At 42.0% G+C, this 12,091-nt stretch overlaps 1 protein-coding gene across 4 annotated transcripts in view; it reads left to right on the plus strand.

Moving 5' to 3' along the window:
- The window catches only part of col5a1 (procollagen, type V, alpha 1), a 102,063-nt gene that overhangs the window by 19,779 nt on the left and 70,193 nt on the right, over positions 1-12,091 (plus strand). For all 4 annotated transcript variants that reach the window (XM_034709436.1, XM_034709435.1, XM_034709437.1 and 1 more), the window contains exons 2-3: positions 972-1,139; positions 10,295-10,508. In XM_034709436.1, coding sequence (XP_034565327.1) covers positions 972-1,139; positions 10,295-10,508 — 382 coding nt within the window. The remainder of the gene's footprint in view (positions 1-971; positions 1,140-10,294; positions 10,509-12,091) is intronic.

The raw sequence follows: 12,091 nt of genomic DNA on the forward strand, positions 1-12,091 counted from the left end.
TCACTCCCCTCTCCACCTTTCCCAGCCTCCCGTTCGCTCTCAGATGGATGAGGCTATTGAACATTTTTTCTCCTCCTGAACGGTGTGTGTGGTCCTTGTAGCCTGACACTAGGACCGCTGTACCTGTGTGTGGGTTGCCTTTGACAGTCCACATTCACATAACAACCCACAGAAAGGCATCTAACAGCAGAATACCACAGCACTTTTGCCTTTGTCTTACTTTATTTTGTAAACTCCTGTGCCATAAATTCCTTTTGTTTAGTCCCCTTCCTCACTTTAGTGTTTACCCTCCTTTAAAAGCACCCTGTCCCTATAGACACAACCCAGTGTCCTTTTCAGTCCAGATCAGTGCTGGGACAAGGCTGGATGCTTGTCATTGTGCAGCTTGTTGTGTGTGCATCTGGCTGCAGGAACAGCTGTTTGTCCTGGGTGGTTTTGGCGTGCGAGAGGTGCGGTCCAGGGTCAAACCCCATGTCACATTGTTGCGACCCAGTGTTCTCCTGTGGTGGCCCGGTCGCAGCCGGGACGACCGGCCTGAAAGTGTGCTAATTGCATGTTTGTGGCCTAAAGGGAGGCAGTGGTGGATTCAGCGTTACAGGGAGCTGAATGGAAGGATGGGCTGTGCTGCAGCTGTAACCCATGATCATGGGGATCTATAAATGGGCACATCTCTGTTTAGAGTCAAAATGGATAACTGAAATCTTCTGGGAACCACAACAGCGAACCCTCCTGCTGAGTAACTAGGGCTTCTGAGTCAGCAGGGAGCAGAAAAGGGAGGGAATGGTTTGAAAATGGGAGATAATTTAGCCTCATTTGATAAGCGTAAAGTATGGGATATTTTATCTATATATGTGTTGTATAAACAACATGATATATGGGTTGGGAATGTGTCCTCAGGTGTTCAATTTAGGTGGAATTTCAACCCATTTTTAGAAAAATCTGACATCCCTTTCTTCTTTCTCTCTCCACAGCGGAACCAGCAGACCTCTTGAAGATTTTAGATTTTCACAGTTTACCCGAGGGTGTTTCGAAAATAACGGGTTTGTGCGCAAATAGGAGGTCAACGCAAGGTTCAGATGTGGCGTACAGAGTATCCAAAGAGGCTCAGCTCAGCGCCCCCACCATACAGCTGTATCCAGGTGAGTATCTGACTTGAAACACACATTCTTTTTCTACCTCAAAGGACCAACACTATCAACTATTTTCAGTTTTCTCCAAGCTTTGTAACTTTCCTCTTCAGAAAGTTACCAAACTTTTTCAAAAACAGACAAAATTCTTCATTTTTTTCCCACCTTACTCTCCAAGTGAGAAAAGATGCTTCTCTGGCTGAATTTGAAACCGCCTATGACCGTCCTGCTTGGTCCATTTTACGGTACACTGGTGCCAGGCTTCACTGGTTTTAGATTTTGGAAAGAGGAAGTGGACAACGACACAGCTGATCGCAAAACTGCTACTGTATAGCATCCATATATGGTTTTAAAACAATAAGAAGTGCTATAGGTAATCTTAGAGATAGGTAACGCTTCTGTAATGACCGTAAGTGACAAGATTCACCGATGTTTCTTAAGCACTACTCCACTGTAAATGCCACAGAGTTCGATCTAGTTCCCCTTGCGTTATATATAACTTTGCTTCGGATACGAAACGTTAGCTTTAGCCTAGTCACAGTTGTTAATAGTCATCTTAACATAAGAGTAAATGAAAACAGAAAAGTTAGAAATGATACTTACATTTCTATTCTTCCGTCACCAACGGCCTGTTTTTGCTCTCCGTATTTCCCATGGGCCGTGAAATGTTAGCGCCATATGTTAGTAAGGGGGTATTAAGGGGGCGGCAGTAGCTCAGTCCATAGGGACTTGGCTTGGGAACCGAAGGGTCGCCGGCTCAAGTCCCAGCATGGACGAAGTTTGGCAAGTGGACTGGTGGCTGGAGAGGTGCTGGTTCACTTGCCTGGGCACTGCCGAGGTGTCCTTGAGCAAGGCACCGAACCCCCAACTGCTCTGGGTGCGCTGGTTGACGGCAGCATCCTCACTCTGACATCTCTCCCTAAGCATGTTCACTGCATGTGTGTGCATTGTATGTATATAACCAAAAAAAACAAAAAAAAACTGTATGTGTAGCATGTCCAAAAATAGCACGAGTGAAAAAAAATTAATTTCCCCCCTGGGGATTAATAAAAGTACCTTTCCTCTTAAAGCTAGGGTTGGTAGCCACATAAAACTAGCATGAATTTGAATGTAGCATTTCCTCAGGACTCCGTCTAATCCCCCCCCCCCTCCCCTTAGAGCTCCTCCAAAATGATGGCCCTGCTCACATGCACGAGCGCCGCTGATTTTGCGACCATATGATTGTGACTGATTCATAACCTTCCCTCAGCACAGTGTTTGTATTTTGCACTACGTCAACTCATGTCTCACTCAGCAGTAAGAAAGTACCAAAACATTATCATAGTGAAAGTTAAAACACAAACAAACATGAAATGTACGCGCAGGAGGCGGGCAGAATGGCAGGACAGGATTTGATTGGTTTCATAAATCAGATCCTAGCGGCAGGGATTGGTTGGTGTTTTCCCAGGTTTACTCCGGCTGTAGATAGCAATTGTGTGACATAAAGATAATTTAAATCAGTATAACAAAAAGTGTATCTAAATCTGACTACCAACCCCAGTTTTAACTCTGGACCACACTCCAACACAGTAGGTGGCGGTAATGCACCAAAAAAATCCCCTGCCATAAAATGGAACAAAAGTAGAAGGAGTAGAAGTAGAAGACACTCCTACATCCTGGTATTTTTGGCTTACTGTTGATTTTGCCAATTTACATACTGCATACTGCATCCTACATTTTGGCCAAATAAGTCTGTACTGCTAGGACACAGGCGGTCTCAAATCCAGCCCCTGAGTTCATCTTCCCTCTACAGTCCTGCCATCTGGTCAGCTCTCTGACCTTTGACCCCACGTTGTAGTAAACTGGGATTACAACATTTCAACATAGCTGGAAAGCAATTTGTATTAGTTCCCACCTGGCCTGCTCCTTTGCTCTCCCTCCAGGTAGAACTTTTATTGGCTCCTGTAACTTGATTATTTATGCCGGCTCTATCTTCTCTTTATGAGATTTTCAGCAGGGTACGCCCGCTGTTTCATCCTTCACACCCTCCTGTAAACGTGTTTACCCTGTCGCTAAAACACTCAGTCTGTCCACAGCTTTCACTGTGAGCCTTGTACTTGATTCTTAGTCATACATGCAGATGTGAAAGAAAATGAAGGGATGAGTTAAGATAATGCATGCAATCCCCTCTGGAAACACACACCAGATGCATGAGGAATCCAGGCCTGTAATATTTGATGCTGGAGGAGGAGCCGGACGATGGAAAATCAGTGAAAAGAGGGGTGGTGAAGAGGAGGGAAGTCTGGGGTTCCACTTCTGCCTTGTTCTGTTGTGCTGACGTGGCTTTGGGTTTCTGCTCTATGCTGCGCTGCAGTAGCATTTTCCTCCTTCTCCCTCTTCGGCAATCTTTCCTCCCTCCTTCTTCTCTTCTCTTCTCTTTCTTTATTTTCCCTCCAGCGCCATAATCTTTCCCTCTATGATTTCTCTGCTACCCTGCAGTGTTTTCTCTCTTTGTGTTTCTTCTCTCTCTTTGGTGGAGATACTTTCTTTTTTTTTGTTTTACAGTAGAGAAACTCGAAACCGTAATTCTGCAACCCGAGATAACCTGTGTCTGAGATGATTGTGATTGGATTCCCTGCAGATTAAAGACAAAAAGAAGAGCATGGATGTGGTTTAGAAGCATAAAACAGGGGGAACTAATAACCCTTCCTGTGAGTAAATCCCCCCCACAAAGCTTGGGTTGGATGATAGCCCCATTCATGGTCCTCTGAGGCGTTGCATTGGCCTTAGTGGACCTTTGATCCATGTCATGGCTCTTCTTTGGGGCTTAAAGTCGGCCTGCGTGCCCTATCATGCTCCTCAATCAAACAAATACTCTTCACTTTGAAGCTCTGTGACAGCAGAGCCAGTGTGAGTCTCCGTTTAGATACGCACGCTGTAATTACACACCACTCTGGCTCATCCAAAATAACAGTCCACATAAAACAAACCAGCTTGGAGGAGTTCATCACAGGCACCACAAAGTCTTTAGGTGCAAGCGGAATAAACTAGCCGTCTGTGGCTGGGAGACCTTAAAACCCAGGCGAGGCGTCTGTGATGTGGTCGCCCTCTCGCCTCGACATTAAGACAATGCACAGCTCATATATTCCACAAGGCAGCTCCACTTCTGAGCTCATTTCACCCAACGCTTTTCCCCCCTTTAACAAACTTTGCTACTGAGTTATGACTCTGGCTCGCAGCCTGGAGGTACAATTTGCCTGAATTATCAGCACAGCGTCCTGTCTCCTGAAGCCAAAACAAAGCCACATACAGAAAACAAAGGCATACTAATTTTTCCTCCTTCTGTTTTGACTCTTAATGTTTGTGATTCAAACCGCAGAAGCTCCGATTGAGAAAACACTGGCCCATGACCCCGTAACCACAGACAGTCTGTGATGATGTGTTGGAAAAGAGCGAGTGCAGACATGCAATCATTAGGCAAACATGTGGAAGGGATGATTCATTTGAGACTACAGAGGCAGTCTGAACAGAAGGGACCTTTCTTACCTTAATTAAGTGAATGAGAAGTGAAGGAACGGGGTGATGCAGCCGTCTGCCCTCATTCCACTTTAATACCGAACACTTCCCATGTCTCATAAGTCTTTCATAAAACTCTCTCTGTGTCCTGACAAATCTATGAATAATACTTGTATAAGTGCACATCATTGACTGTTTATAAAGATGGACGACATGTCTCCACCTCCTCCCATTTCACAAAAGTGAAGCCAAAATACAACGGCAGAAGAGGTTGACATTTTGCGCAAGTGATTTGGGGCCAAAGTCAATGCAGTATAGGAATCAGCTTAGCTTCCATATTTACTTCTGCTGACGCCCCCTCTGCTAGCCAACTCACACGTTTAACCTACCAATGAAATGACAAAGATCTCTGATGTTAGCACAGTCCACAACACACTGACAGTTATGGAAAGTTTAAAGACTTGAGTGTCCGAATTGGTCACTTTTTTTTAATATCCATTCCCCCTACACTCTGCTCATCCAGGACACATTTTTTAACAGAGCTGTCAATCATAGATACACCTTTTTGTTACATCCAATAGCTAAACTTCTTAGAAAAATAGCAACTTGAATGTTAATTAGCTTGATGAGAATAAACTATAATGATGAAACCATGTTTGAGAAAAATACATTCAACGCGTTTTGTGATTTTAAAGTTTGACCCATGTTCCATCTGTCAACATGGAGGAGGCCGGCTTTATGTCATATACTGCAGCCTGCCAGTAGGAGGAGCTCCACAAATGTGGGCTTCACTTATGGGTAGCTGTTATGTTGTCCATCTTTTTTACAATCTGATGCACACATATAAGTTCAAATTGCCAGATATCACTCCTTAACAAGGTTTGAGTTACTTTGAATGATACAGAACAGTAAATATAAGCACAAACAACAAGTTAGGAAAGATCCATACAGCTAGACTGATGAAATAACGTTTAGGTCCTGTTTAAACGTAGTCATTCGAAAATGGGAAACTGTTGCTGCATTTTGGCCATTCATTGAAATGAATTAGAATTTCATTTTTATTCCAAAATACAAAAAGATAATTACAAAAATGATGATAGCAGTTATGAGATTCTGCATGAAACTTTTAAAATAGTGATGCACGACAGAGATTCTTATCATTACAGCCAATACAGATAATAACAGCAGCCTCTGCTCTCTAATGTCTCTGTAGTATCAATTAAAAAGATTATCTCCTTCACTTTCTAGTGGTTTTGTCCTCTCATTACCACAGAATGTGTTATTTATCACCTTTAGATCATATAATTTTGTCCTTAAGAAATGGAAGGAGGGTCATTATGAGAGGCAGGAGTAATCAGATGAGGAGCATCAAATGAACCCCCTCTTTTTTTATGCCTTTATATGTAATCCCCCCCAAAAAAGCCATGATTACTTTGGACTCTTTCTCCCTAAAATCTCAGACTGTCTTTAAACACTGTATTTTTAGAGGGGCCTTGAACTTGTCACACTTGTAATTTCAGTCCTGCCTCTCCATAAGAACCATCCAGGATCCTTCCCCAAAGCACAAAGAGCACACTGCTAAAGATAGACAGGTACACGTTTTATCTCTGCAGCAATGTGCAATCCCGCTGGAATGCCGCTTGCCTCATCCATGAGGAGGGATTTGGACACTGTGATGACTGAATGACCAATTACAAGACTTTCTAGCCCATTTACCTGCTTGTATGCACACTGACAGATGGAGGGATGATCTGCCAAAGTGCTGGCATAACTCCTGCCCCTCCCTGACTTCTGAGGCATTCTTCCTAGAGACTCTTTAAGATTAAAAATTAAGGTGTAGATGTCAAATGCTGGGGTGAAACGGAAGACAGGGTTTCAAACTCCTCTTACGCTGTAGGTAGTTCTCCCACAGCACAGTCCAGGGGAACATTTAAGCTAGTAAATCACACTTTTCAAAATGACAGGCGACTGTAAATGGTTATTCAATCTTGAGGAAATTGTCGGGTTAATTTGCTGCTTGAGCTCCCCCAGACTTTTTTAAAGTCAGACTCTGATGGGCGGCAGGGTTGCCAGTGTAAACTCCCAGGACTTCTGGCACCACAAGCCTTTCCATTCCCACGTGTCCACATGCACAGACACACACTAAATGAGGAGTGGGCTATCTCTCATCTGGTGGCCTGAAGTCGCATTTTGAAAGACGCATTCCAGAGAAACCTGAGCCTCACCCCCGCTCATACTTTACTTGAAAGTCCTAAAGAGAAAGTATCCTCAATTTTCTACTTTCATTACCTTTCCTTTTCTCCTTGTCCCCTCGAGGCACCTCGGCCCTCGCTCTGTTGGGACACACAGCACAAACATGAATCAACAAATGAGAACCCTCACAATGTAAATACTACTTAAAATTTGGAGACAGTTTTACTCTAGTTCCAAAAAAGAGCACCTTTAATTCTCAAATTAGTCACTTTGACCCCTCCTTTCTGTGCCACCGTGTCCCTTTCACCCCACAGCTGACCCTTGACCTCCACAAAAACAGCTTGTCCTGAGCCAGCGCTGAGTCATTGTCTCTATGACAGACATGCAACAGGAAGTAATGACAGACGTTACTTCATCCAGGTCTTTGCTTTGGCATTTCCCTTCCCATCCTTTTTTTTTTTTTTTGCATTGTAACACTTTGATTTCAGAATATCCTTCTTAACTCTATTCATCAGCAAACAAACTCCTCCAGACAAGATTTTTTGAATGCTCGTCTGATTTTTTTTCTCCTTCTTTCTTCCCCCCTCACACCTTCCTGTTGAAGCATCTGTCAATTAAAGCGATGCTTCTCATATGATGCCAAGCTGAATTCCTGTGGGAGCACGCTGCCAAGGCATGTGCTCTCCGCATGATGTGATTTGAAGCCTGGCATTAATGAAGGAATCATAGGAAAAGGCAGGAAGACGAGGAAGGAAGGCAAACAGACACTCAGATGGAGGTTGGGTGGAAGTCTCTTCAATAAATGAAAGAGGGGTCAGTTTCGGAATTGGGTTCAGGAGCTTCTAATCTACATTCTTCCTTGTTTTTATTGCTTTTAAATCATCCCTCATTACCTCAGGTGTCACATGGCATTCTCTACTTATAGAAGAGAGCGTCTCTGATTGGCAGGAAAAGTTCTGTAAAAAAGTTGAGGTGAAAATTTTGGCCGTCATGCACCCCAATTTTGGAAATTTTCAGGAAGCTTGCAGGATGAAAAGAGTGCATGTATGAAAAGGCTATAGACTTCACTTCACTATACTTAATAGTCAACTTTTACCATTGACTTCCATTCAAAACTCTATTTCAGAGATCCATAATTCCAATGTAACACATGGCATTTTTGCCTTTTTATTAGATAGAACAGCAAAGAGTTATGGGCTGGTAGTTAAACTATTGATCACTGTGACAGACTATCCCTTTATGCATGGGGAGCAGTTCAAGCTGCAAGAGCAAAACGTTTCATTGGACATGTAAATTTAGAATGGTTGTGATTCTACTAAATGATGACTACCTCTGGCATGGAAGTCTAAATGCGCCCCATATACAGAGGCTTTAGCCCTCATCCTAGAGGTGGCAGGTTCCATTCCAGCCTCAACCATTTACTGCATGGCCTCTCCCACTCTCTACTCCCCACATTTCCTGTCTCTCTTCAGCTGTCCTATCCAAAAAAAGGCAAAAATGCCCAAAAACCATATCTTAAAAAAAACAAAAGAAAAGATGACTATAATTTAGTTCTCACTCAAAAAGTATTTATATCAAAAAATCTTGCCTTATCCGCTGTCTCTTTTTTCACACACAGCTTCTGATTGGCCACCTTAACCAAAGTCACTCCTATCAAGCACTCACTTTAAGAAATAGTGAGCTTTTACCATTGACTTCCATTCAAAACCCATTAACAACTTCAACAGTTTAAATGTCATTTGGTCAGAGTTGAAACGGGTAATGTAATTTTATCTGGTTAAATTCTATTTGATAATAACTTCAAGTAACTTTCTGTCTTGAAGAAAGTATTTTAAATGTCTAATTATATATTCTTTTGAGCTGGAAGTGAAACAGGAGGTTTTTGAATCTTTCCCAGTGGTGATTTTTTTTCTGTCCTCTCCACTGTCTCTTCTCAACCCAAGTTTTCTACGCCACATTCCCTCATAGGCATCTTTTTCCAATTGCATCTCTCACTTTGCTGCCAAAGTCACACCAGTGTAGCCCTTATCATAAGAAATAGTGAACTTTTACCATTGACTTCCATTCAAAACTAGATTACAGTCATCAACAATTCCAATTTGATCTGTTAAAATTTGACATTGAAGGTGTATTTTCTACTGTTTCATGACACCTTTTCCTCATTTACATCAATTCAGCTTAATTTCTTCAGACAGATTTGATACAGGAGCTTTTTGAATCTTTCCCAGCAGAATTATTTGTCTTTCTTTTGCCTCTATCTTTCCCCAACCTCAGATTTCCACATCACGTTCCCTGTGAGGCGTCTTTTTCTTCACCACTTCTGATTGGCTGCCTGAAAACAAAGTCACTCCACTCTAGCATTTTCCATCTATTATTCTGAAACCGAGGCAGAGGAAAGGGGGTCTGATGGCTGCACGAGGTGCTACAAAACCACTGCAGCCACAAGCCCTGCCTCTCTTTTCCGGTCGTCTGGAAATCTCTGCTGTGCAATCCCTGAACACCAAGAGTCTGCTACTGGAATCCAAAGGGGTTTCTTTGCTTATGTTAAGCCTAATCCAGATAGCTGCTCTCTCATAACAATAGTGGTTTGTGTGAAGTCAGATTGACTTTGCTTCTTTTTTTTCCAAACCAAAATGATCAGAGGGCTTTGTCTGCCTCAAGTGTAGTCTGACCTCCACATCAGAGCGCAGCCTCCTCAGATGGCTGGAAAAGGCCGCCCTCTTTCTGGGGTCCTGAGAACTCCCCACTAAGGGAATCTGTCGTGCAGATGTGCCTCACACTGCGGTAAAATGGAGGAAACACTTAAGACTGCTTGTGGAAGCATGCAGATGGAAGCAACACGTAATTTTCTCAAACTTTCCCACCTTTCATGTCCTAAAAGTGAAGATTCTCACCACCTCCACACTCATGTATCTGTGACCCTTTCTCCTGTACATTCTTTTACTCCTTTTACCCCCTTTTTTAATCTCTGCTGGAGCGTCTCGGCGTCTGTTAGATCAATCAGCTGTGGAAGAATGACGTGGAGAAGAGAGGCTTGCAGGATAGTTTGAGGAACTCTCTCAGGGTCACCTGCTTTAGTCATTATGCGTCTCATTCTGTGAAGTACTTCTGCTTGGAAATTCTGTGTATTTTTTTTTCTCTCATCGGCCTGAAGCTTGGCAGCCATCCCTTCAGATTGATCCTATCGGCTTACCTTTTTGGCAACTAAAGATCCCAAATGTTTCCCTTTGGTGCTTAAAGGCCATCTTCCCAAATCTCCCAATCTAAATTAAAGGTTTTGTCTGTTTTTGGAACATTTCTCTCCTACATAATCAGTTCATTCTCCAGACTCCAAAGAGAACATCCTGTCTCCCAAAATAATAAGATTACAAAACTCTGAGCACAAACATAGTTCCTTCATTGGATGATGAATGCTTGCCGCTACTTTTAACTCTCCAAACTCTTTCTTTCTGCGTCCAACCCACCTTCTGCCTTGGCAGGTGATGTGTTCCCTGAGGACTTTTCCATCATGGCTACAGTGAAGCCGAAAAAGGGCAGCCAGTCCTTCCTGCTGTCCGTGTACAATGAACAGGGCATCCAGCAGCTGGGACTGGAGGTTGGCCGATCTCCAGTCTTCCTGTACGAGGACCACACGGGGAAGCCCAGCCCCGAGGACTACCCGCTCTTCAGAGGAGTCAACCTGGCCGATGGAAAGTAAGTGCAACCATTATGGGCTTTACTGACGTTCATTTATCCTTTTAAACACACGAACATGAGCCAGTTTAAGACTTCTTTTTCTTTATACGTCTTCCCCTGTAATCACAGTCCAGGTGGATGTGTCAGGCTTTGATGGAAGGTACAATTTGCTAAGCACAACTTGGCCTGGATGTGGTCTTTTGAGGCAGGCAACCTTGTCGGGGTTGACTTGATATTCTGCATTAAATCCCTAACACTTGGTGTATATTGGCAAAGTGTTGTATGTTCCAACTTATCAAATAACGCAGCTTGTTCAGTGACCCTATGTTCAGAATATAACTATGTAGATATCCATATAGGTAGAGTTAGCATCATCAAAAATGCTATGTCCATTGAGACTTTGGAAATTAGGGGTCTATGATGCAGAACAATCAGCTACATAAGGTGCATTCGTGAAACGCCACAGTTTGGTAAGGCAAGGCAAGGCAAGGCAAGTCAGCTTTATTTGTATAGCGCATTTCATACACTAGGGCAACTCAATGTGCTTTACATTAAAACATTAAAAACATTGGAAACATTCAGACAAGCATTAAAGAGCACAATTAGAATGACAAATATAAAAAAAAACAGAAAAAAGAAAAGGAAAATTACAAATATATTAAAAGTAAATTTAACTTTTAAAATTTGCATTGCATTGTTAGGTTTAGGGACAAAATGTACATGGTTAGGTTTAGGTCATTAAAGCAACATTCTAAACTAAGTCACCTTTTGGTTTTTACATAGGTACAGATGCTTCATCCCTTGTTTGACAAAGTTTCGTTCTTAACCATTTCTCATTTGTGTCAAAATTTGACTTCGTACAAACCATAAAGGTAGAGTTAGCAACATTAGGTATGCTATATCGCAATACTTTGACCTCCAATATGATATCGATATTTCAACTCTTAATATCGATATCTTTGTTATAATAAAACTCGCAATTTAGCCGAGTTGGAACCAAAATACAACTTCAGTATTTCAAAAACAATAAAGTGGAAAAGTTGTTTTCAATCAAATAGTTTTGACTTAATTTGTCCTTTCAATTTTGAGTAATATTGTGTGATATACATAAACACCATCCCTACTTTTTCTTATTTTATAATGTAGAATATCACAATATATCCCAATATTGTGATATCGTGATATATCGTATCGTAACCCAAGTATCGTGATGCGTATCGTATCGTGAGGTTCTTGGCAATACTCACTCCTAATGTGCATCTAGACTTTAAAAATCAGGTCTAGTTAATGAAATAAATATTTAATGTCTTCTCAGTTTTCAAATTAAAGCTTACGTCAAAACATCTCTTATTTAATGCAGAACAATCAGCTACATGTGGTGCATTCGTGAAACGCTACTGTTTGGTAAAGTTTACTGACAAAATTTACATTGTTAGGACCAGAAATTGATTGTGGTCTAAGTGTGAAGAAGCACAAACATGCTAAATGGAGTCAGGTAACTAATGCCAATAAGTTGTGAGACATAAGTATGTAACATAACTGCCTGATATACATTATACAACAAATGTATGTACCGTACGTAAATGGTGTTACGTAAACCT

The sequence above is a fragment of the Notolabrus celidotus genome, chromosome 19 (assembly GCF_009762535.1).
Source record: "Notolabrus celidotus isolate fNotCel1 chromosome 19, fNotCel1.pri, whole genome shotgun sequence".
Lineage (NCBI taxonomy): Eukaryota > Metazoa > Chordata > Actinopteri > Labriformes > Labridae > Notolabrus > Notolabrus celidotus.